At 35.9% G+C, this 23,570-nt stretch overlaps 1 protein-coding gene across 1 annotated transcript; it reads right to left on the bottom strand.

The window, feature by feature from the left end:
- Window positions 1-448: 448 nt before the first annotated feature.
- On the bottom strand, window positions 449-21,442 carry DNAI3 (dynein axonemal intermediate chain 3). The gene is made up of 21 exons (XM_071565285.1): window positions 21,373-21,442; window positions 21,086-21,124; window positions 17,422-17,603; window positions 16,768-16,877; window positions 16,158-16,299; window positions 14,536-14,735; window positions 14,162-14,278; window positions 13,324-13,514; window positions 12,286-12,410; window positions 12,093-12,182; window positions 11,551-11,667; window positions 10,452-10,580; window positions 8,532-8,605; window positions 6,978-7,125; window positions 6,141-6,228; window positions 5,336-5,466; window positions 4,455-4,512; window positions 3,928-4,058; window positions 3,045-3,249; window positions 2,549-2,640; window positions 449-638 (listed from the first exon to the last, which is right to left on the bottom strand). The coding sequence occupies exons 1-21, from the start codon at window positions 21,440-21,442 to the stop codon at window positions 564-566; spliced, it is 2,514 nt and encodes an 837-aa protein (XP_071421386.1). The 3' UTR covers window positions 449-563.
- Window positions 21,443-23,570: the final 2,128 nt, after the last annotated feature.

A 23,570-nucleotide genomic window follows, 5' to 3' on the forward strand; every position in this document is an offset into this window, starting at 1 on the left:
GAGAAGTGTTAATATTCATGAGCTGTTACTCATTTACACTGGTAAATATTAAAACTTCTGCATAACACCATTTGATCTCTCTGAGGAATAATTTGACAGAAATGCACAGCCACAAAGTGCTTGGTAAAAGCTGTTTGTTCTAAATAATACTGATTTCTTTGAGAAAACAATATATTTTAATGGATTTGGGTTTTTGTTTGTAAGCATTTACCAGGATTAAGTAACAATTCTTTTATAATTTGATGATAGCAAGTAAAGGTGTTCAGAGTCCTGACAGACAGAACTTTGAAAACTATTAGTTAAACAGAATATTTCTTGTAACTGTATTAATAAAAATTAATGGAGGAAATGTGCCCAAAACAACTGTACTTCAACCACAGTGTGAGTAAACAAATGGATGAAGTTAAGAAACAATAATCTCTAACTGCAAGATTCTTTATTTCCAAAGCTAAACACCTTCTGCTGAAATAGAGGTCTCTAAATAAAAAGCTCACTGGTTCTAAAGGTGATAATGGGCTCTAAGCATCCAACGAGGAAAGTATTCCTTGTCTCTAAATCCATTGTTACCTGCTTCTCCAGGTCCCGTAACACAGTTTTCTTTCTCCTCCATTTCTTGTTTTCTGTAGAGTAGTCATACTCTGAAGGAAGGACACACACCACACAATAATGCCCTGTTAAGCTTTAAAACCTGTACACGACCCCATTGCTTTCCAGTGGGTTGTATCACTGCTGTCACAAATTAATGAAAAATAGGCATCACCCAGGGCTACAGCAATCAACCAAAGGAGGACAGTTTAGTTAGTTAGTGTTGTTACACCATTTACCAAAGAATGGATAGGCAAAATCCTTATGTGAGTAGAGAATGGAAGGCTGGAGTCATCCCTGCTTGAAGGAGCAATATTTATAAGGAAGTTGCCAAAATGTAACTTTTTGAATGAGTAACTGATATAAAATGAAAGGCAAGCTTATCGTTGTTAAATACCCATAGGCTCTAATGCTCTTGCAGGGGTTTCACTTGACCAAGACCATTCTTAAAAACTGTAAATATGAAATAAATAGCTACTAAGTTTTCTGATTATGTCCATCCTGATTTTTTTTAAAAAAACTAGGGGGAATCCCGTCTAGCAATGCAAGTGCATTTGTAAATCTAAAGAAACAGAGAGTTTTCTTAATAATTCCAAATATAACGTACTGTTTTCTCTCTCTGTGCTTCCAGCTCCATTTCAGTTCTGTTTTGGCCTGAAACTTTTGGTATTCTTGAAACTCTTGTTCACAGTACTTCAGATATTTGACTTCTCTTTCAAAGTAATCAAGTACATTCGCATGCTGTTAACACAATGACAAACAAGGGTCATTACATGCCCAAAGACAGATGTATGGCTGATGATCTGAACAGTATTATTAGTTTATCTGTACTGGGAATATAAATATATCTATCTCAATACTTTGCAGCAAAACAATATAAAGATGTGACCAACTTCAGACACAAAGAAACCAGAGAATACTGTATTTTGTTATTACACTATGCATTTATCTGGGATTCTGTGTTATAGTTTTCATTAGTTTCTTCAACAGCCTAGTATTTTTCAGTTAATATTTCAGAATAAACATGAACTAAATATTAGTGATTACTCCTGGATTAATAATTCTGCACTCTAAACAGTATAGATCCAGAATACAGGAAATTTGTGCAGAAGCAATGTGTTTCCTCATGTTATATCACTCAGCTCCTACCTTGCTTTGGAGAAGTTATTTTTACTAAAATGAGGTTGCTGACCTGAAGTTGTGTTGGTACATACTGCACATCTTTGCAGGGCAAACCTCTGTGGGATGTTTATAAACTATTTAAGTGCCTATATAAACTTAAAACTGTGATAGAATAGAAAGATGATTTTGTGATGTAAAAATAACACATTAGGTAGCAGGGAAGGCTGCTAGACTGAAACGCCAGCTCGATCTTTAGCTGGGAGATGGGGGAAAAGAACAACTGAAAATTGTGTAGAAATAAAGAGAAAATAAAACTATTTCCATTGTTCCCATGGTCTTTTGGTACAGATAGTCCTTATTTCAAAAGAGCAGGAATGAGTAAGAATGCTCGGAACAGTTTGCAAATGTGCTTTCACTTAGCTGGAACCACATATAAAGACATTGAAATTGAAGTACCAAATTAAAAAGAAAAAAAAATTCCTGCAAATGTGGACAAGAAGGTGTAAAGAGAAAGGAATTCAGTATATTTACATTACTATGCACTCTATAGCATTGTTTTAATGCATGAAACCAAGTGTCATTTTATGAATGTGCCAAAAAATGCTGAACTCTTTATTGAGTTTTTATATGGTGAGGTTGGAGCAGTGGAATTCTGTCACTGAGATTTCCTTTAGTTGACTCCTATCTGAGCTTTGCTACAGGTGACCCTTGGAGAATGTGGCCATATGGATCTCAAATTAATTGCCATCCTTTGAAGGCAATTTTCTCCAGGCATGTTTGTTTCTGAATTGTGAGTTTTCAGGATAAAGTGTCACAGAGATTAATAAAAATTCTTACCAACCTCATTACTTGAAGGGTGACTTAGTTGTTGACAGATTTCCAAAATATGCAGTACTCCAAGGTCATCAGAAACAGCTAAAAAATGCTGCTCTGCTGAAAGATATTTGACAAAAAACATATAAACAATCCAAATTTCAACAGCAATATGAACCTCCACCCAAATACAAGCTACAGAGGGTTCATTTTTGTTCTGGTCATTTTGGCTCATTGTTCACTGCAGCAAAAAAGACAGCCTTATTACTCTCTTATTTTATTAACAATTGAAATTCCCTTTAAAGTTTATTTTTATCAGACCTTTTTTGTAATCCAAATGGTTTGTTGCTTTTATGACATGGTAGTACACTTAGAACTGATGTATGCATTTTTGTATGAACAGTGTTAAATTAGTGGAAGTATGTACTTATATAAGATAGCTTGTATAAGATTTATGTGCCTTAGGGTCATGGGCCAGTTTGTAAACAGGGTAGCACAATAAAGTGCAAGCACCATCAACATACATGAGGCAATCCAGGGGCTGATGAAAGTGATGACGGATTTGGAGATGTTCTGGAAATGAGATGGCTCATGAGTTTTCTTCAGTAAGTCCCAAATATCTATATTTCCATCTTCTCTGCCAATGAAGAAAACTCCTGGTCTTGTTAAGGACCATTGTCCCACAGTGTATCTTCCTGCAGAGCAGCTTGACTGAAGGATTGGTCCATTCTTAAATTGTTTTGAAAACAAATTAAAGATAGACTCAGCAATCAAAGAGTGCTATCAATTCACTACTTTAGATCTCCTATCATCGGAGAATGCTCACAATTTAAATGATCCTATTACAAAAATTTTTTCAATGGGAAAATTTGTACCACTTTTAGAGAAAGAGCATTATGGGGAAGTAAAAAACCTGATATCTCACTTCCAGTCTGCTAAGGTAATCTGCCTATCTGCTGTTAAAAGTTGTGGTCTGGAGATTTTGTCAGCTGCAGCTAACCTGGACTACTCCAAGAGAGGAACTACAAAAAACCCCACATTTCTTTGTCTTCACATGATGTAAAACTTTGTCCTAAAATACAAGTTCTTCAGACTTGTCTAGCACATGATTCCTTTATTATTTGGTTTCCCTAGCAGCAGAAGTAAATAGGAGGAGCTATAGTTTTTTCCAGGGTTAGAATTGAAGAAGACCACTTCATTTTTTTAATGTAAAAGGCAAGTTTACTAAGATGTTTCTAAAATAGTTTTCTGAAGTGAAGAAGGAATTGCTGGTTTTATACCTAATCTGTTTCTAAACTATGAAGCTTTGTGACTTACAAACATTTCTGAACATACAGTCTCAGAGGCTGTTATAGTTCTGTCTTGTATATCTATCAGTTATGTAACAGCTGTATTAAAGTAACTTACTGTAACCCCTTCTTTCCAAATGGCAAAATTCTGGCCTCCAATGCTTAGAAAGATGTCTTTAAAAAATGGAGATCTCTGCAAAGTGTTAATAGTTTCAGTGTGGAGGGCGTATTTCTGAGTCTTCATCTGACCTAATGGATGAAAAAGGCAGTGGCTTGTGAACTAGTGCCTTAATGATCAAGAAACAAGAGTGCAGGACCCAGCACAGGCTTTGAAGACACTTAGCCTTGTTTTATTGCTCACAAGGTACAAGAATTGGAATTACTGCAAATCCAGTTCCTTAGATGATTTGTGCCAGTAGGTGCACAGTGATGCACCTGTGAGACTGGAGAGGGTTTGTGCTGTTGTGTCATGCTGGCCACACTGCTTGCACTTTTGAGGGTGTACTGCTAAATCCCAGTGTCATCAGGGACATTGACTATTAATGCTCATGAGCAAGAACCTTAAAAAGACAGAGTATTGATGCAAATACTTTATAGCTAGTGATATAGTAAGGTTTAAACAGGTATGGAGAAACTTGAACTTACTAGCTGGTTTTGCTGAATTAGTATCAATTTTCCAGTCGAAATAAACAATTACTCCATCCTGTAATGGAAGAAAAATCAAGTAAACTCCAGTGTTAGAGTTTAGTGGCTTATATCAAAGTGACTTGTTTTTAAGCTGGGACTTCACTTAATTATAATCATCATTGAATATGACCTGAGTAAATTAAAACCTGAATTTGCAACCAATGACTGAAAACACCTAAAAATGTTGCATCACCATTTTTAAGTTATGTATTGCCAAAACATCTTTACTTAGAATGATGTGTGTGAGCAGTCCTTCCTGCAGAATCAGGTACCTGTTTTTTGCAGTTCCTGCTTTGCTCCAGTATTTGGGGAAAAGGTGACTGGAAGCAAAAATGTAGCTAGAAGCCAAATACTTATTTTCATATGAACTCAAAACTGGGAAATATTTGTGAATTTTAGATGCATAGGGTAGGTAAAGGGCTGTGAACATCTGGAACTTCCTAAAGTAAGTTGGGGGGAGACTGTAGTATAAATGTTTTCACCTGACATGTGGGAAAACACTAAAAAATTACTGCTAATCTTATGTGTTCTGGAATAAGGAAACACTGTTTGGTTTGTTAGGGAGTTAAGTTCAAAATATTTTTGAAATGTCTTCTGATTCTGCCCTTGAGGTAAGGGCTCATAGTCTATGAAATACTGGAGGTTTACTAATTTTTTTAACCATGTAGCTAAAAGCATTAAATTGGAAGTAAAATGTGGCATGTTCAGAAAGATCTTTATCGTTACACCTGAAGAAAACATGCAAGCCCATATATTTATGAAAACCTGTTATTTAATTGTTCAGTCTTTCAGATATCTTGGATTAACATTTTCATTGGTAATATATTATTTTCCCTTACTTCATTTCCAACAAAAAAGTTGGTGGATATATTCTCTAGCACTTCCAGATTTTTGCTTGAAGAAGCACTCATCTCTGTAAATGGGCTCTCTTTGGCTGGTGCTTTTACTGCACTCAGAGATTTTGCTTTCCCTGGGAAACAAGATGGTTACATCTATTTGTTATACACTGGAATTTATCAGACAAGCAAATACTTTGTCTTGTAAAGGTAGTTGGTGAATAATGGGAATTTCAGGGGGAGAGATGAAGAAAAGCTGACAAGTAAAACAGCAGTTCTGTAGGTTAACTGTTTACTGGTGTCCCTTTGCTGCAGCTGCTCTTAAGTCAGTCCTTCCCATACCCAGACAACTACTTTGGGTAGCACCACCCTGTTCTTCACGAGTTTTCCTCAGCATCAGTGACTCTGTGGAAACTGCCCTTACACATCACCCGTAACTGCTGCAACCAGGAGCTAACATCTCTGCTCCAGGGAATGGATTATGTTTCTCAAAATAATTTTTTATAATGGCTAAAAATGACATCCTCTTTCAGGGATAAAGAGATGGGGGGGGGGGGACACTTGTAAGGACTTTTAAGTGAAACTAGATAGAGTTACTGTGTATACAGAACTACTCAGTTTGGATTCAGGACATGTACATATCTTTGTACTCAATACATGTTGGTTGCAGTTTGAATGCCATTATATTTAAGAAACCTTTTTCCCCAAATGTGTTTAGCTATACAATATTTTGTTGCTCATTATATATATACTGAAATACAAGCTAACTAAAAACATTTTCCCTAATAAGGTGTAATAAAAATATTACCTGAGGTTTTGTAACAATAATGCAGTTCCCTTAAAATAATTCTGATGGGACCGCACTCTGTGTTGGTATCCCTTTCTTGCAGACTTATCTGTTCAGAAGAAAGTGTATTTGCTAAAACATTTTGTCAGATCTTTGAGGTGCAAGTCTAAATTATTTTCTGCTTTAATAGAACAAGCCTTCTGAGTTTGCAGTGTGTTTGTAATACTCCACAAATAGTATTTGCTGCCTCACATACAAACATGGAGAAAATGCTCTTTGTATTATCCTTTCCCTGTAAGAATTTTGCTTTGTTTCTAGCAAAAAAAAACCCCAACCCATCTCCAGTAGTCGTGCTTGTCCAACAACTGTACCAGCTGCAGCTATTCTGAGCAACACAGGTCAGCATGCCTAAAATTATAATCTTTTTTTTTTTTTAACTTAATGCTGTTTTCAACCTCACTTTTTTCCAAAACTCCTATGACTGTATTTTCAAGAGACTGAATGCTGGTTTGCTAGTAATTACAGTTCTGTTGGCCATGCCCATGTTTCACCATTTGGGACCCAGTGAAACAGAAGAGCTATTGAAAAGACTGACAGAAACTTACACTGGTTACACAACTACTTTTGCACCTACTGCAGTTTTTTAGAAGCAGTCATGATGTTTCTCATGAATTAGCTTTTAACAATGCATTTTATTGAAGTTCCAAAAGAATGTTGAAGTATTTAATTTCCTAATCATAAGGAAAATCACAAGAAAGTCAATTTGCTGGAAAAAATAGAGTTGGGAAACAAAAGAATACATTCTGGCCATGTCTACATTTTGGCTTGATCCCTTTGTTCTATATTTGTGTACACTACCTTTATGAGAGGTTTCCAGCAGAGATCTAAAGGCTTAGAAGTGTCTGGAACACCAGGGGCCATATACAATTTTTTCTCCTTGTTTGCTTTCTCATATGAAGGTTTTTCTTGATGTTCAATGGCTGGAATATCCCAAAATAATATTGAGCTGCAAAATAATTTTATAATGTTATTCCCTGGTTTCATTTTAAAGTCAGATGCAGTTTTCCACACATTTTAAAGTCTGGAGTTCTTTTAACCTTTCATCTTCAAACCTTACATAGCAAATCTGAGAAGCAGACAAATACTAGATTAATTGCTTCTTTTGTCAATGATGAAAAATATTTCTTTACTCACAATTTCATCAGTTAATTATACCAAAGTAGTTAGATAGTGTTCATACAGTTTGTTTATTGAACAATTACTGGGTGAACTTACTGGCACTACCTGGTTGAAATTACCAGAGGCTGAGAGAACTGGAGAGAACTCTGTAGCAAGTAATCTAGTAATCCAAATCAAAGTTCAGTCCCAATTTTTGTGTGTACAAATTTATGTGCTGACATTCAAGGCAAATGGTCCCACTCACTTGTATCTGTCATTTCATAGGAGTTTTCAGCCCTCAGATTGTTCCTTTTGCTCTACTCTGGACATTCATTCACAGATTTGATATAGCCAATGATAACTTTTCTCATTGCTGACATCTCCTTCCCTTTTCTGACAGGAATTGCTCAGGGACCTGTGTTCTTCAAGCACGACATTACAGTGACTTCCCTGTTATTACTTTGGATAAATGCTTTCAATTTGGAACACTTGTGTGTGAGTAGTTAAAATAATTTCTTCTATTTGTACTACTTCCATTACAGTGCAAACTTATTAACAACTGCATTTGCAATCTTTATTCTAATTTAATTCTTCAAAGTATTCTCTGTTACTTGATTAGCAAAAATTACTTATTATCAAATTTTGTTCTCTCTGACCCTCCCTTTGAAGTAACTAACAACTACATGATTAAGCACAGCCAGGCAGTCTTGAAGCCTCAGTCATTTTGACATCATGAAAGCTAAATATTTATTTCCATTTTTGCATTCTTCTCCTTTGCCAGTCTTTCACACAGGATAATATTTGATTATAACTATCATGACTATTCAGTCCACAAAAGAGGAGATTCATTCAGAATAATTTTGCCAGCTATGTTTCCAATAAATATACTTTACAGTATTTCTGTGGACTTAGAATCTTTTAAGTTTTTTGTGCATGTCTCGCAATCAAATGTAAGTGTCGGGGGTTGACTTTCTAGGCTAATGCATGTATGGTCAACTCTCTTGTTAAGGTGATATACACAGAAAATAAATGTGTACATGCAAAGTGTTTCAGTTAATAAGCTCTTAATGCCATTACTGTAAAGAGTTTAACTGGACAAGAACGCAAAGTGCTTGTCCTATGCATACAGAATTTCAGCTCTTTAGGATATGCTGATGGGAATCCAGAAGTGTGCTAGTTAAATCATGGATTATGCTCCATAAAGCTTTCCAAAGGAAACTAGAAGACATCTTGTAGAGTATGTTTTGTATATACCAATCAGGGGAGCAGGTTACAAGCTGCAGGCAATGTTCCCCTCTGTTTTCAGGAGTACCACCTTTTTCATTGCCCTGAAAATAACAGTAATAATTATTACAGGGGTAAGAAAAATGAGATGAGAGACAAAAATCACACTCTGCTACATAAGTACTTCAACACATAAAACAGGCTACTAGAAATTAAGTCACTGTTTCTCCTTGGGTAATGTTTCAAAATGAGGACTTACTAATTTGCAGTTATAAAGTCAAGCTATTTTACAAATGTACTTCAAGTGAACTATTATCAGCTTTGCCTGCTACACACCCAAAATTCTAAATTAACTCAGGAGGATAAATACTTCCTAGCCTCACTACAAGTCAGGCCCTCCTTAGTTTGCCATGTTTGTAACTTTTATGCAGATTAACCAAAGAGCTTGAGAAATTTATCTCCAGAAGTTCAGTGATAAGTGCAAGTGATATCTCTTTGCCAAGCTTACACCATGGATCATCTGTCTTAAATTATCACTTGGCTAGACCTCACTGCAGGATGGTAGTAGTGCCTTCAAATGTTAATTTGTTAGTTAAAATGTTAGTTTGTATATGTGTGTTTATGTTTGTATATGTTAAAATGTTAGTTTGTATGTGTGGGATTTTGCAGGTTTCATACTACTTATCATTTACCAAGTAGTTATTGGTTTATACCAAATTAATTTTAATTACTCAGAAAAATGAAGGAAATGTGTCATGGGTAACAAGTGATTATAGACTGAACCCTGACCAAATATAATTTCCAGTATATAAATAACATATGTGTTTTGGCTAAAACTGTATTTATCAACCATGTGGCAAAATTTCGGCTACACTTTTTTTATTTTTTGGGCCAAGTTAGGCCTACTCTAATTTTCATTTGTGAGTTTTTCTACCTGGAGTCGTAATAGTAGTCTTGAAACTAGGTAGAGCTGAATTAGGTTCTGGAAAAAACTTCAAATAATTTTTCATTAATATGTAATTATAAAGCTCCCAGTTTTAGGAACTGTGCCATAAAAAATGTTCTGCCATGCAAAGACTCACACATATTCCATGTTTATATAACAAAAAGTATGTCCCAGTACATGTTGCTAAATACTGACAAAGTGATTCCTTTGTCAGTGTTATTTATTAAGCAACGTTTTCTGTATCTGTTATCCCAGATGAACATGAAAACAGCTTTTGGAGCCTAAACCTTGATTAAAAAAACTCCACCCAAACAACAAAAACCAAAACAATGTTCTGCTATCCAATCCCTTTCTTCATGTTTTACATCTGGTACTGATTAGTATCCATGGGTATTATTGTAGCATAAAATAATAATGAACAGTTGCATCAGCTGTTCAACAGTTGTTCTTTGACATATGTTCACCCTTTCCCTCACTTTTCTGGTAATGTTAAGGACTGCAGTATCTATGAACTCTTATATTTTTTTTTCCAAAACATTGATTTGCATAAACCTTTTAATGATTTCAGTTTTCTTCCTCTTGGCCTGCTTTTCCACTGTCATTAGTTAATTACTGCATTAGACTACATTTGCATTTCAAATTAATTTAGCAACCATTTGCAATACTTTGATAGTAAAAGACCATCCAGTACTCCTGTAGTAGTACTGGGTCTTAACTACAAACACCCTCAGTGCTATGGAGCTTTATAATTTTCAGTAAAGATACAGAAATTTTTTCCCGTATGAGCAGATTTATGTCAGACTGAGAACACTGTACAGTTGTAAAGCACAATGAACAGGACAAGGGGCACCAGATTATTAATATTTACTAAATTCAGTGAGAAATAAGGAAGACTGTTACAAATAACTGATGCTTTAATATTTTCACTTGAGTTTACACAGGGATTTCTGAGGTAGTAGATTAGGAAAACAATAAAAAGAAGAAAAGTGAATTTTTAAACTCACCTCAAAATTACCTGGCAGCCACTGTATATCTGTTACTGGCATTTTATGGCTATACTCTATGGAGGAGACTGCACAGTATGTCACTAGAGGTGGCTCTGTGCTGCTCTGCTGGACTTGCGCAAGAGGCGGCTAGAAATGTTTTAAAAAGAGATAGTATATTTACAAATAGATCTATCAAACCAAAAAAGGTTACTTTGTGTTCTGTTAATGCTGCTTCACAAAGGTCAGATGAGTTTATAATACTTTCTAGGGGACTAATACCTTCTTTTCGGGGCGGGGGGGGGGAAGGAAAGTATAAAAACAGGCCTTTGGATATGAAGATTTATTTAAAAGCAATTCGAACATGCCTCCACAGGCACACACACGTGCTTATTAGTTCTCCTCTGCTCTTAGGTCTCTCTTCTGCTTATTCTCTTCATTGTCTTCTTCCACTGAAATCATCATCTTCTCTTCCAAGCTACTTTTTCCCTATCCATAAACACCTAAAATACTTTTCAGTATTGCATTCTGTAACACTTTCTGTAAGGCAAGAGTGGAGGGTATGTTGGTGCCCAGTAAAGAAAAAGACTAATTGAAGCCTAAGTCACACAAAATGCAGTAAAGCTATTAAGCTGTGCTAATCAGCTGTACTAATAGAATGTTAAGAGGTTGAGCAGATTGTCCACCTGTTCACACCTCACCTCAAACAGATATTGTCTGCTGTCCTCTGGTATCAGTGATAAGGTCAGGCATTTACTGCAGCTGGAGAGCTGGACAGCTGCATGTTGATGTGTGAGGTCCATCAGGGTCACCACATTCTTTCTGACAGTGATTTTTTACCAAATGGAAATGATAGTTAGCCGCCTTCTAGATGGGTGGGTGAAGACTCACTCTGTAAGTTTGCTCTGCCTGCGTGAACCGCCCTTCTGAAGAGCCACACCCTTCTGAGATGCCACACTCCCTGGAGCCATTTAAATCTTCAGCGAATGCTCCTGGCAATGGCCCCTCCTCACCTGATTGGCCCAAGAAGGTCCTAACGGGGCTCTGAGCTGCTGCTCAGGTGTTCCTGAGCTCAGAAAGCCCCTGTACAGCACCATCAAACAACCACCCCCATACTTACCTTAGTTGCTGCTTCTGCTGTTGCTGTCTCCTCGTTGTCCGAGTCAATGATTTCATCAGTAACTGATTTTTCAGTTTGCAGGTTTTTTTCATGTTGAGAAATATCCCACAGTACAACCTACAATGAGAAATGAGTGTATTACAAATTATTTCATCCTGTATATTAACGCATGTTTTTTTCAAATCATGGAGGTTGAAGGGGAAATAAGAAATTCATTCTTTGCACTAGAATTATAAAGTGTTTAAAGTATTTTCTCTAGTCTGGTGCAATCAGTGGAAAGACTACACTTTGCTAAACAAAAAAAAAGTCTTTACAACTTGACCTATTTACCAGTACTACAAAGAAGCATTGTACAGTAATGGTTCAGCTATGGAATAGCAAGGCACAGCTTTAGTCCAGGATAAGAGAACTGAGAGTCTGTTACATCTGTCTTCTGCCCCTATGTGTTACTATGGATGTTGAATACAGCTCTTCACCCTTATTTTCATATTGTAAGAAAATACAGAAATATTGAATTTTATTTTTAAACAGTGAATTCACACCTGTCCGTTGATGCAGCCACCAGCAATGATATTTGGATGATTTGGACTGAACTGAAAGCAGTAAATGTCTTCAGGACATTCCAACATTAACTAGAAAGAAGAAAAGCAAGATAGTTGAGAAATACAGTCACACCATTTGTTTGTTCTCTTGCTATTTAAACACTTGACATATTTAGGCATCTTGATTAAATACCTGGGGATGGATAGGGTCAAAAAAACTCCAGAAAAGTATTACTGACTGGTGCAGCAGTGATTTATTAGAAAGGTTATCGTGCTCTTCATAAGAAAGCTGCTTGCTTGCTGACACTGCTATAATTCCTGATTGAGAGAGAAAATTAATTTTCTCAAAAGGGACAGTTCAAGTTTCAACACACTGTTGATTATTCTGACTTATATTTATACCTTCTGAATAGAGTGCAAAAAAAGAAACAAACAAATCCCAAAACAATCCAACCATGTATTTATTTTTTTCTTTTTTTTCAGACCAGCTTTACAGAAACTATTTTTGTTACTTAAAATTAAGTGACTTAACAATGAGTCGTAGAACTGAAGTATCAAGATAAAATTCAGCTGTTTTTGCTACTGCTCCTCAATAGTGTAATACTGCACCTGAAATGATGTGACAGGCATACAGTCCTGGCCACCCATCGTGAAACCAGAACTTTGTAGCCCAATTAATTTTCTACATAGGCTGCAGTGTTGGCTAGTAGCATGCTATTCAGCTGAGGCATTTACAGAGAATTTAATTGTGCCTTCAAGGGCTGGCTGTGTAAAGCAATAATCCACAGCAAGGAGCAGGAGTTGGTATTTAGTACGTCTTGTGATGCTCCCTGGCAGTCAACAGAGCCATGTCCCATTGTGGCTGTAGCATTCCTCACTAGCATTAAGCAGGCTACAAGAGCCAGCCATGGGAGGAAGGACAGCGGTATGCAGAGCCATCTGAAGGATCTGGCATAGTTGCAGCCCTGCCTGAATGAGCCTCATAAGGGAGAAATTTCTCTTTTCTAGGATCTCCACTTATACGTTAGTGTGAGGGACTTTGCATGGCCTGTCTGAATCCTATAGTGAATTCATCTGTCTCATTTTTCGTTTTGTCTCAAATCAGCAATTCTGACATGTATACTAGATTAGTTTTGATTTGCTTTTAATTTTGAAAGCTAATTAATTTTATGAAAGATGTGTATTTTATGGATGTCACTGAAGACTCAAATCACTATTGTAACTGCATTACCACAAATAGTTGGATGACGGCAAACACAGGTAATGGTTCTGTCCTTGAGGTACTGAGGATCTGTAAATGATTGGCATGCTTTAAGGTAAACATCTGGCTTGCCATCAGAACTGCTTTTGTCTTCTGCTAGGGCCATCCAGTCATCAAAAAAAGCATTCATAATTTCATTTTGCTGCAATGCAATTTCCATTCTGTTTTGTGAAAAGAACAGTTAACACTTCAATAACCCAGATATGACTACTCAGTAATAGAATCACAAACATTTCTGTAAAGAGGCAGCTTTTGTTTTACACAAAATTATGACCACAGTAGTTAAAAAATTAATTCCTCAGTGATGCATCACTGCAAGGAAACACACGTTCAACTAGAAATGGCTGTTGTACCAAAATTTAGCTCTAGTTCTGTATGGACCAAGTAGAGTGCAATTCTCTAATTCTTGGGCAAAAAGTGTCAGTAAGGGGGACTTGTCCCATGACTGACGACATTCATGGGTAGGACAGCACCTTTGCTCACAGCATAACCCTCTGGTTAAGTGAGCAATGTTTGAAAGATCAGGTTTGCAGTTTGTTTGAAAAGATCACCAGCAAGTTTAGCAGTTCTAATATCTGTCTAAACAAGCAATTAATATTTCTATGTCATAGACAATGTAAATTTTCATATAAACAAATATTAAATCAATATTTGTTAATATTCCAATAATAAACAAGGAAAGAAATGCATAGAAACAAGAAATAAAATTAGTATTTGACCAGACCAGTGATCCACTCAGACAAGAGTACTTGCTTGTATTCTGTACTGGTTCCGGTAGCCTTTAAGTGTATTGCTGCAGCAATTTTACCTTAACTGTACTGATGTAAGGAATTCCTTCATCCTCTCCGATGACAGACTCTCTGCTTTTTCTTCCTGTGACAGCTGCCTAGGAGAGTACTGCGTGGCTGCATTTTTTGGATAGGTCCTAACCAATTGGAATAAACTTGAATGTAAGTATAGAAACCATTTCAAAGAGAGAAACCTGTGTAATGTGTAAAATTAAAAAAAAAAATGTTCATTTTTTCTAGAAACGTTTTGGAGAATAGTGAAAGAAGAAAGATGCAGAGCATCCAATGTTGTTCTACTAATCAGTTTGCAGGTGAGTAATTCCAAAATTTTAGTTGAGATAAGAAACAGTGCATAGTTTAATAAATAAGCTGATGAATATTTTTTCATACTTACCATTTTGTCTGAGTACTACCTTCTCTTACTTTTGGAACCACTTGCACCCCCACATCTCTTTCAAGTATTTGAATACTGAAAGTTTTGTCTTCATAGGATGTGCATTCTACATAATAGTCTTTGTCTTGTGAAGCATTCTTATCAGTAAATGCTATTGGTGCACCAAACTTCCTGCGTACTCGAGAAATCTTGTACTTAATCTGGAAAAGATACATTTCCATGGTTTGCAGAAGAGGAAGTTTTTGTAAAGTTCATCCTGTATAATGGCATCATTCATGCTGTTATAGAACTAGTCTAATGATTTCTGTGCTGAGTTTACTTATATTTTTGCATTTTGAAATTCTGAAGCGCTCATAAATAACCTACATGTGTAATGGAACACAGGTTTGTATTTCTAAAACAAGAAGTGCTGTAACTTTTTGGATAACTTCTAGTAGGATAAGAGTACTACATTTTCTAATTCATGCAATATCAAAATTGCACATTTCATTAAATGATTGTTTTGCAGAAAGCCTTATGTAATACTTAATTTGGCTTCCAAGGCCTAACTTTTCAGCCCTTCCCTCTTAGTGGAATTCTCAACTTTGGGTGAGGTATTTCAGCTTTCCTTGCAGTTTCTAGGGAGAGAAAAGTACTCTGAAGCAGATTCACAAAAATCTGAGTGAGGATTTCCCTTATAGTGAGAACTAGAAAGGAATAAGGGATATGCCTTGACTTCTACCCACAAAGAGAAGTAGGCACTCGATTTCAAGCAGTAGAAAGGTATTGCTCTGTCTTGGATTCATAGCCAGATACTTTTTCCCAGCACCTCCCACAGAACTGGAAAGGAAAGTAGGCTAAAAACACTTTTGAGTGGACCTTGTAGCAATGTAGAATACGAAATACTTGGATTGTGAATGTGTTAAATTTAATGACTGCAAATAAGCTTTAGAACAATCATAACATCTTTTTAAGCATAAGCAAGATGTCCAGTTGCTAAGAACTAACAAAACTTAGCCAGTCTTCCCTGAACAGGGATTTAGGTATTGATTAAAAATCACTGATGGACAGTTAGATGCTTGGAGATGCCCCACACATCACAAGTTAGGTGACAGCTGGGAGTGGATCTACTTTTCTGACATATAATTCTCTCAGTATAATCCGTAGATGTAATTATTCAAATATGTCCTTCTGTAAAGTCAGAATATCTGTAGTGAGTAACACTTAAAAGTGTTGCATGCCATCCATGTAATGAGACAGAGTTCACTCGGCTTCAAGGAAACAGAGCAATGACTCTGCAGTCGGACCACACTGTAAATTGAGCAAAAGGCAGCAGAGGTGCCAATGACTAAAGATGATCAGGACTTTTGAACTTACACCTTAAAAAGTAGTTATGGTCAATGCAGTCTCATATGCCTTAGTTGTAGAACTTAAAGAGAACAGAGTCTAAAAGAGAAGTTTCTGCAGCACTTTGTTTTTGTTAAAAGTGGAGCTATTTCTCTCTCTTTGTTGGTTTTCTTCAAAGACCTCAAACAAAACTAGGATCACAACTTCCAGTTTCCTGACTTTTTCTTTTTAAGGAACTTGAAATAAATTTTGTGGTTTTATATTTCTTTGATTGACTAACATCTCTTGATTCTGACCTTTGTAACAGTGTCTTTAACAGATTCTTCTTCAACTTCCTTTTCACTGCCAAGAGAAATCCAGGGTTTAGGGACAATAGGCTTAAAAGGATGGACTTCCAGAGTGTCCTCTCTATCTTCTTCTTTTTCTTCTTCTTCTGCAGTTTCTGGAGGCTGTGACATCAAACAGTGAGAAATGTTACTTTTCCAAAAATTTGTTTCTGAAATCTAAGTATGAACTAGAAACCCAGTTTTCAGTCTTCATTCACACATTCTTTACTTTTGTAAGTGAGTCTGACAATTCTGTGTCCCTGGGTAGGACAGGGTTAGGTTCCATTCATTTGGGCATTAGAATTTCCCAATAAATGTTACATGTTTAGCTACTAAAGAGAGACTGCTTTCTTGGAAGCAAATCACTCCTATATAAAAAGAATTTATAGTGATTTTCTACATTAGTCTCTTCTGCCTGGGACTGCAGTTTAATTTTCTTCAGTGTTACTTCTCCTGATGTTCAGATTAACCATTACAGAAACATCAGATGCTTATGAATAGGATATCATTCCTGAAGTACACATTTGAGACTGGATTCTGAAATATTCATAGATAGGACAATGCTGTGGTAAACTTGGATTTTACCTTTATAAGGTTTTCCTTGGCTTCCTCAGAAGCAACAATGTAAAAGTCTTGTCCGTACTGGAACTTTGCATCAAAAACTACCAAAAGTTCTTCCCCTGGATATTCCTATTTTAATTAAAACAATTAATGGAAAAATGAAAACAAGTAACATTCAAAACAAACATGAAGTTGTGACTGGAAAAGTTACCACTAGTGTAAATTTAGTATTTTAAGATTAATTTTATGGTCTTAACAGATAATTTCATGAGATAATTGAAAAGATAGATTTTATTTTGTAATAAAAATAATTCTGGGACAAAACTAATCTTTTGTCCAGAGAATGAAACAGAAAATAAACTGTTTTAATGATTCTCAATAAATAGGCCATGAATTAGGGAAAGTCAGATATGTGAAGTTCTGCCAGTTCACAGAATCAAAACTGATAGTATTTATGTTACCGTTAGCATATTTTCAATCTAAAGTTAGCTAAAAATAGTGCATGGAGAGTAATGAGAAACTTTGAGTTGACAGCGGTCCATGACCTATAGCATTCAGATGTTACAGCATTAGTGGATTTACACAACATCAAACAAGGAGAGACTTTTTCCTTTAAAGAGTATACACTCTGAGAGCAACAACTCTTAAAGTGAGAATGAAATAAGCTACATACTAGGACAACTTTTCTGAAAGGATAGAAATCAGAAATGTCAGCTCTTGTTTTCAGGTCCTGAATGATGTCCTCTTTTTTAATAAGTTTGAAACAATTTTCTTCTGTGACATCTTCATCAATTCGGCAATTAAAAATTTCTTGGGTCTTTGTAGTCAAAACTAAAGGAAAGATTTCTGGGTGGCCTATGAAAGAAGGCAAAATTACTTGATAAACAGTTTCAGAGTGTAGTTCAAGCATACACATATACTTTGATAACTCTGTGTCTTTACTGTTTCTAGGAGAATGCCTTTGAATCATTCAACTTCATTCTCAGTATTTTGGAACGCATGCAATACAAATGGTATTACATTTTATTAATCTTTTAAAAAACACAACATTTTGTACCTAATAGTTATGATTTTTCCTGGTGTGAGGTTTGGAGGTTTTGTTGGGTTTTTGTTTTCTGTCTTGATCAACAGGTGATTAGGAACTTTAGTGAAAAGTCATTGATGGACTGTTTTTAATACATTAAGGACACAATGCATGGCTCTGACTTAAGAAAACCCTTGGATAAATATACTATAGTTCTTCCCTGTACTACGGTGCAATATTAAGCCAATGGTTAATCTGAGTGAGGCTTCTACACTCTTCCAAATAAGGATGCTTTTCTGATTTTGGACTTTCATCTTACTCTCCTTGAGTTCAGAGAGCAGTAGAGTCAATTTCTCACTCAGCAAGTGAGACTAAAGCAAGGTCACTAAGATTAAAGCCAGATAATTATTTTCAGCTCTGCTGGAAAATATGTAGCTGTTGTTTTCTACACGTGATCTCTGTTAGATTCATTCATATTAATTCAGAATGAAATACTTCTTAACCTAGCTCTAGCACTGATACCTTCATTGGTTTTAGTGAAGCTGGGTGCAGTTAGATAACCTGTGAACTGTGCTTTGCAAACACTCAGTCTGAAAAGTATACAGTGCTTGTTGTTACATTTGCATGTAAGGTAATGTATGCAATGCTGGTCTTTCTCATGTTACATGTTCTGTCTTCCAGGTTACATTACAGCTGTGATTAAGATCACTTTAGGCCCAGCTGGCTGAATCCTGCTGCCAAGGAGACTCCTCCTTTGCAGTACTGCCCTGCTCTGTGCCCAGCTGCTGCAGTAAGAGCATTCTTATGAAGGCCACTGTACTGCCTGAGAAGGACAGCAGACATTAATCGTTTGGGTGAACTGGAAACTGTAAAAGACTTAAAAAACATGTATACTTTGTAGTATTTTAATGTACTGAAATGAGCTGGCACTTGTGATAATAGCTGATACTTTCTATCAGCTTTGTTTAATTCTCTTTTCCTAGTTTAGTTACTTAGTATTTTACTTTACTTCCCAGCTCCAGTGGAGTTTTTCCTCTTTGTGTATGTCTTGAAGAGAAGTTGATATACCTAAATGATGATTATGACCAGCTGTGTCAGCGTGTTTTTAGAAGTCATCTCTAACATAAGCCAACAAGGACTGACAAAATGATAAATACTCTTTAATCTCTATCATTCGGGAAGCTAAATCTCTGCATAATCCTATCACATAATGCATAATGTTTGATCAATCTGACATTTATCCTTTAAAATCTCTCAGTGCTGCTACTCCACTGCATCTGCTCTGCCATAGTTATCACTAAAATTAATGACATGCATGATGTTTCTGGTACATACTATACTTTGCCAAGGATGGATTATTTAGTGTTCACTAGTTATTTCATAGCACACACAATCTGTTTGTAGCATGCACAGTCCATTTGTTCACCTTCCTCACAAACTGTAATCAATATTGCATGGTTTTCCTTTTTGATGTCTTGGAGATTTCCAGAACTTCTGTGTGGATGGTTCCAAAAAGATACAAAATCATAGGGATGTTGATTGGGAAAGACCTCAGAGTCATCTAGTCCAAACTCACTGTTGCTTATACCAGACCAGAAAAGTCCTAACCAGGAGTAATGGTTGTTTATTCTAGAAGCTTGTGTTATGTTATTTTTGAAATGCTGAATCATGTATGGGCACAAATGCTAATGCTAAAAAAAAATCCTTTTAAAGAGATGTAGGTTTCAGTGTCAAATGAAACAATATAACCATATAACCATACATTAAAGTTGAGCAAAAATACAACAGACATCACTGAGAGGAAACAGAGCAAGACAGATAGTCTAAGTGTATTTTCTTCAATGCTCTATTGCTGTAAGTACAAGTTAAAAACAAAGTAGTGACTAGAATTAAAATATTTACACCTTTTAATCTACAGAATTCTGTATTACAGAGTATTATTTTTAATAGCATCTGTAATATACAAAGCTGATACTGGAATCCGTACTATTGTACAAATTTCGATTGAATGCTCTCTTCCAGTAAAAAGCATGATCTGATCTTAGGCTTCACATTGTTTTTCTAATAGTAAATTGTACTTGTATCATTTGTAACAGCAGCTCTTAGTGCTACAAGAACTTCACAAAGAACCAAGAAACTCTAAGGACAAGCGAAGAACACTTGCAGGTCTTATGCTAAGGAGATACTATGCTGCTTAGACAGTGTCTGCTTACACTTGTGTTAGTTTCTAGCTTTGAACAATAGGTTTCTAGCAGTAGTTTAGCTATTAAAGGTCTAACTTTATTTGTCAGTAGGTGGAGGTACAATTCTCTCTTACTGACTAAGTATCTCCTGGAACACTGAAAGTACATTTTTTTAAAGGAACACTTTAATCATCTGAGGAATCACTTTTTGTGCATTTTCATTAACTGCAGCTTTGCCATTTCAGTGATGTTAATCAGAGTGCAGTTTTCACTTCCACCCATGTGCTCATAGGATTATGTAAGAAACCAAGTGATTTACAATTTCTTTTAGAATTATCTAGTTTATATGTTCCTTGTTTGCCACATTGTTTTAGCTTTTAACAATAAAAGCTGTACTGTTACAAGCCAATTAATAAGACAACCCTTTGAGTTGTTCCTGGAAACCACACCTAAATTTTACATTGACATCAATTTAAATTATATCTGAGGAATAATTGCACAAATTAGGTCAGAAGAAAAATCCAAGCAGACATATGAAAAATAAAAAAAAAATTGAAAATAACTGGTGTCTAGGGAAAAAGACTATATTTACATTCAAATAATTACTTATTTTTAGCTCTTAACTATGGCCGTGCTTAAAACTGAACTTTTCTTGCCCATAAGCTAAAAGAAATGCTTGACATTTTGTGACTTTTAAATGGTGAATTCCCTCCCCCCCCCAAAAAAAAAGCTAATCAGTGTCTATCAGCATCTGATTAAAAACCACAAGTGATATGCTAAAATCATCTTTTCATCAAATTTATTAAGGATTTGACAAAGATAAACAAAAACTATAAAAATATTTCATGTTTTTCTTTCAATTGCTTATACTATTACTAAATATGAAGATTTTGCACCCTATACTTCTGTTGTGATGCTTTTTATTTCCCCTGATCCCAGCTCTTCTCAACCCAAGATAAAAACCTCTTCCACAAACCCATACTGGTTTCCTGCTGCACTGCCTGCTTTCTCATTCATAAAAACCCCTAAACCTTTCCTTTTTATTCTCCAACATTAGTAACACCAAAGCTTCAAAATGCCTTGAGTATTCCAGAACTACTACTTTAAAGCCCAGTCATCACAGCACTTACCTATACTAACCATAGAAAGATCCACTTCATCATTTTCACCTGAAACATAATGACATTATGTTATCAGTAATGTTCTGTATGTTGGTTACAAAACTATAACCAGTAATTGTAGCTCTTTCAGTTATTTACAAAAAAAAAAAAATCATATTTTAATGTTTAATGCTTGGGGCCAAAATAATTAAGGTCGTTGTCATATGACTCAATTGGACCTTGTTTCATTACTGTTGAACTTTACATACCACGCTGTTTTCCTTTTCCTTTTGAGGATTCCTTAGTTTTGCTCACACCTTTCTGTTTCTTCGGAGAGGGTTTTTGACCTTTCAAGGTGGTCTTGCTGGATGTGAGATTTTTTGACATTTTTTCAAATTTCTCTGGAGAAAGTTAAATATCAATAATTTTGAATAGGCAACAGAATGCACCATTTATGAGTGAAAAATTCATCCATGACTTTATGTATTTTATAATTATAATAATATTTTCATATGCAGCTGAAGGTATGTTTCATAATTTTAAATACTAAGCTGTAATTTTATATAATACATAATAGATGGAAAGACTTCATCTGTCCAGCGTGATCAAGAATGAACGCGGGTTATCCAAAACAGTGAAAGGTTAAATTAGGAGAGGAGTTTCCCTTACAGAAAGCCAAGGACCTGAAGTAAGTGGGAATAGTGTGTGTGAAAATTCACCAGTTACAAATGTTTGGCCCAATGTCCTCAAGGGTAAATCATTACTCAGCTGCACAAAGCATTTCTATTTCTAGTTTATTTTTCATTGTAGCTCTGTGGAGGACAAACTCGGTAAGATGTATGCATAAATACGTGTAGCAACCACACAGCTGGAAATGATACTGTATAGCAGGCTACTCCTGTTTCATTTACTCTCCTTCTTCCCAGTGAAACATGATGAGAATAGTAATGCAGGAAAGGCTCAGTTCCGTGGCAAGGACGAAATGAGTTCAGGCCGCCCACGGTACCGACCACACAGCACCATCGTGTGGGAGGTACTCACACAGCAGCCGACAGAACAGCCAAATCGGCATGGGCCAAATTCTGTTACAGGTGTTGAAAGTTGTTGGAAGTTATTACGGAACAGCCAAAGGCGTTTAGCTGGGATAAGGACAATAGGGCTGCCACTTTGTGCCCTGCCTTTTCCATGTTCACACTTTTTTAGACTGTAAACTGACTGGGAGAAGAAGAATTTTTAAAATGTCTACAAAGCATCTCCAGTGTTCAGATGCTGTTATAATTTTAACGTCAGCAAGAGGAAAGTAGGTGCACTTATAGGACAGAAAGAGAAGGCACTTTCAAGAATGCTGCAGGACATAACCATACCTGACGATCTCTTACAGGAGCTACAGCCCCTCGGCCTGTGCACATGAATAGCACATTTACTGTCAAGATACTGAAGGCAAAATGGTGAGTTTATAAAATAAATGTTCTGCCTTAAGAGTTTCCTTATGGACAGCCTAAAATACCATAAATGCTAAAACAAACATGCTGTGGCCTGTGCATTTGCAATTTCAGTGGCATATCCAGGCTGAGAAATTGTTTTACCCTTTTGTGAAACAGTTCTCAAATTCTCCAGAAGCAAGCAATTTAATTTTAGCTTCCAATCTGAATTTCAGTTTGGACATGGATTATAGCTTGGTTATATAGCCTGGGTTTGGGATAAGTGTTAACCTCCCATGAATTCAAAGTAAATTTTGCTGTTAACTTTGATGGGAGCAGGGTCTGGCACTTTTATTGTAGTTATGCATTTTTCTTTTTCACTTTAATCAAAATAGAAAAATATACTCTATAAATCCTCAAACTCTTTTCTTTATCTTGCAGATCACAGGTGACAAGCTGAATTCTTGGCATGTTAATGCATTTCTCTATTGTTTAATCTCTCTTGATTATGGTAAATGCAGCTCTCTTCATTAATCTGTCTGAAGAACTGTAGCAATTTAATCTGTTTCTTTCAAAAAGTGGCAATGTCAATGTGAAACAAATTCATGTTTCAGAATTCTGAAACTTTTGTCTTGCACAGGATGATGGTTTTAAAAATCCTACAAGTCGTATATAATGAATTTAAGGAGAAAGGAGGTTTTTCTGCCCTCATTATCAGTCTTTTCATCAAATACAGGACTAGAAACACTGTTAATATGTTTTTGTGTAATATTCAATATATTTTCATGGTTATAATCTTTCAAAGGCACCTGTACAATGAACAATATGCTTATTTCATAGTGCTGAAACACTTAGGCCTCCCTTACTTACAGTGCATGGCAATTCACATGGTTAAAAGAGACGAATTTTTCCTTATTAAAAAAAAAGATACAAAGCTATTTCTTATCCAACTCCTTGTCTATTTTACATAGAAAAATTTTGACCCATTTTATAAAAGGGTTTTGTGAGTACTCTGATAGGAAACCAACCTTTATGCCTCTGTATAAGACAGGCTATAAGATACACTAAATAGATTGATATATAGCCTATAAGGC

Source organism: Pithys albifrons, chromosome 10 (genome assembly GCF_047495875.1).
Source record: "Pithys albifrons albifrons isolate INPA30051 chromosome 10, PitAlb_v1, whole genome shotgun sequence".
Taxonomy (NCBI): domain Eukaryota; kingdom Metazoa; phylum Chordata; class Aves; order Passeriformes; family Thamnophilidae; genus Pithys; species Pithys albifrons.

What these genes read in the sequence shown, in the direction of transcription:
- DNAI3 (XM_071565285.1), bottom strand. Translation starts at nt 21,442, where the DNA reads ATGTCAAAAAATCTCACATCCAGCAAGACCACCTTGAAAGGTCAAAAA. An exon ending in CTTTCAGAAAAGTTGTCCTA is followed by an intron (nt 16,878 to 17,421) that starts GTATGTAGCTTA and finishes TAATTAAAATAG; the next exon opens with GAATATCCAGGGGAAGAACT. An exon ending in TTAAAGACACTGTTACAAAG is followed by an intron (nt 14,736 to 16,157) that starts GTCAGAATCAAG and finishes TATCTTTTCCAG; the next exon opens with ATTAAGTACAAGATTTCTCG.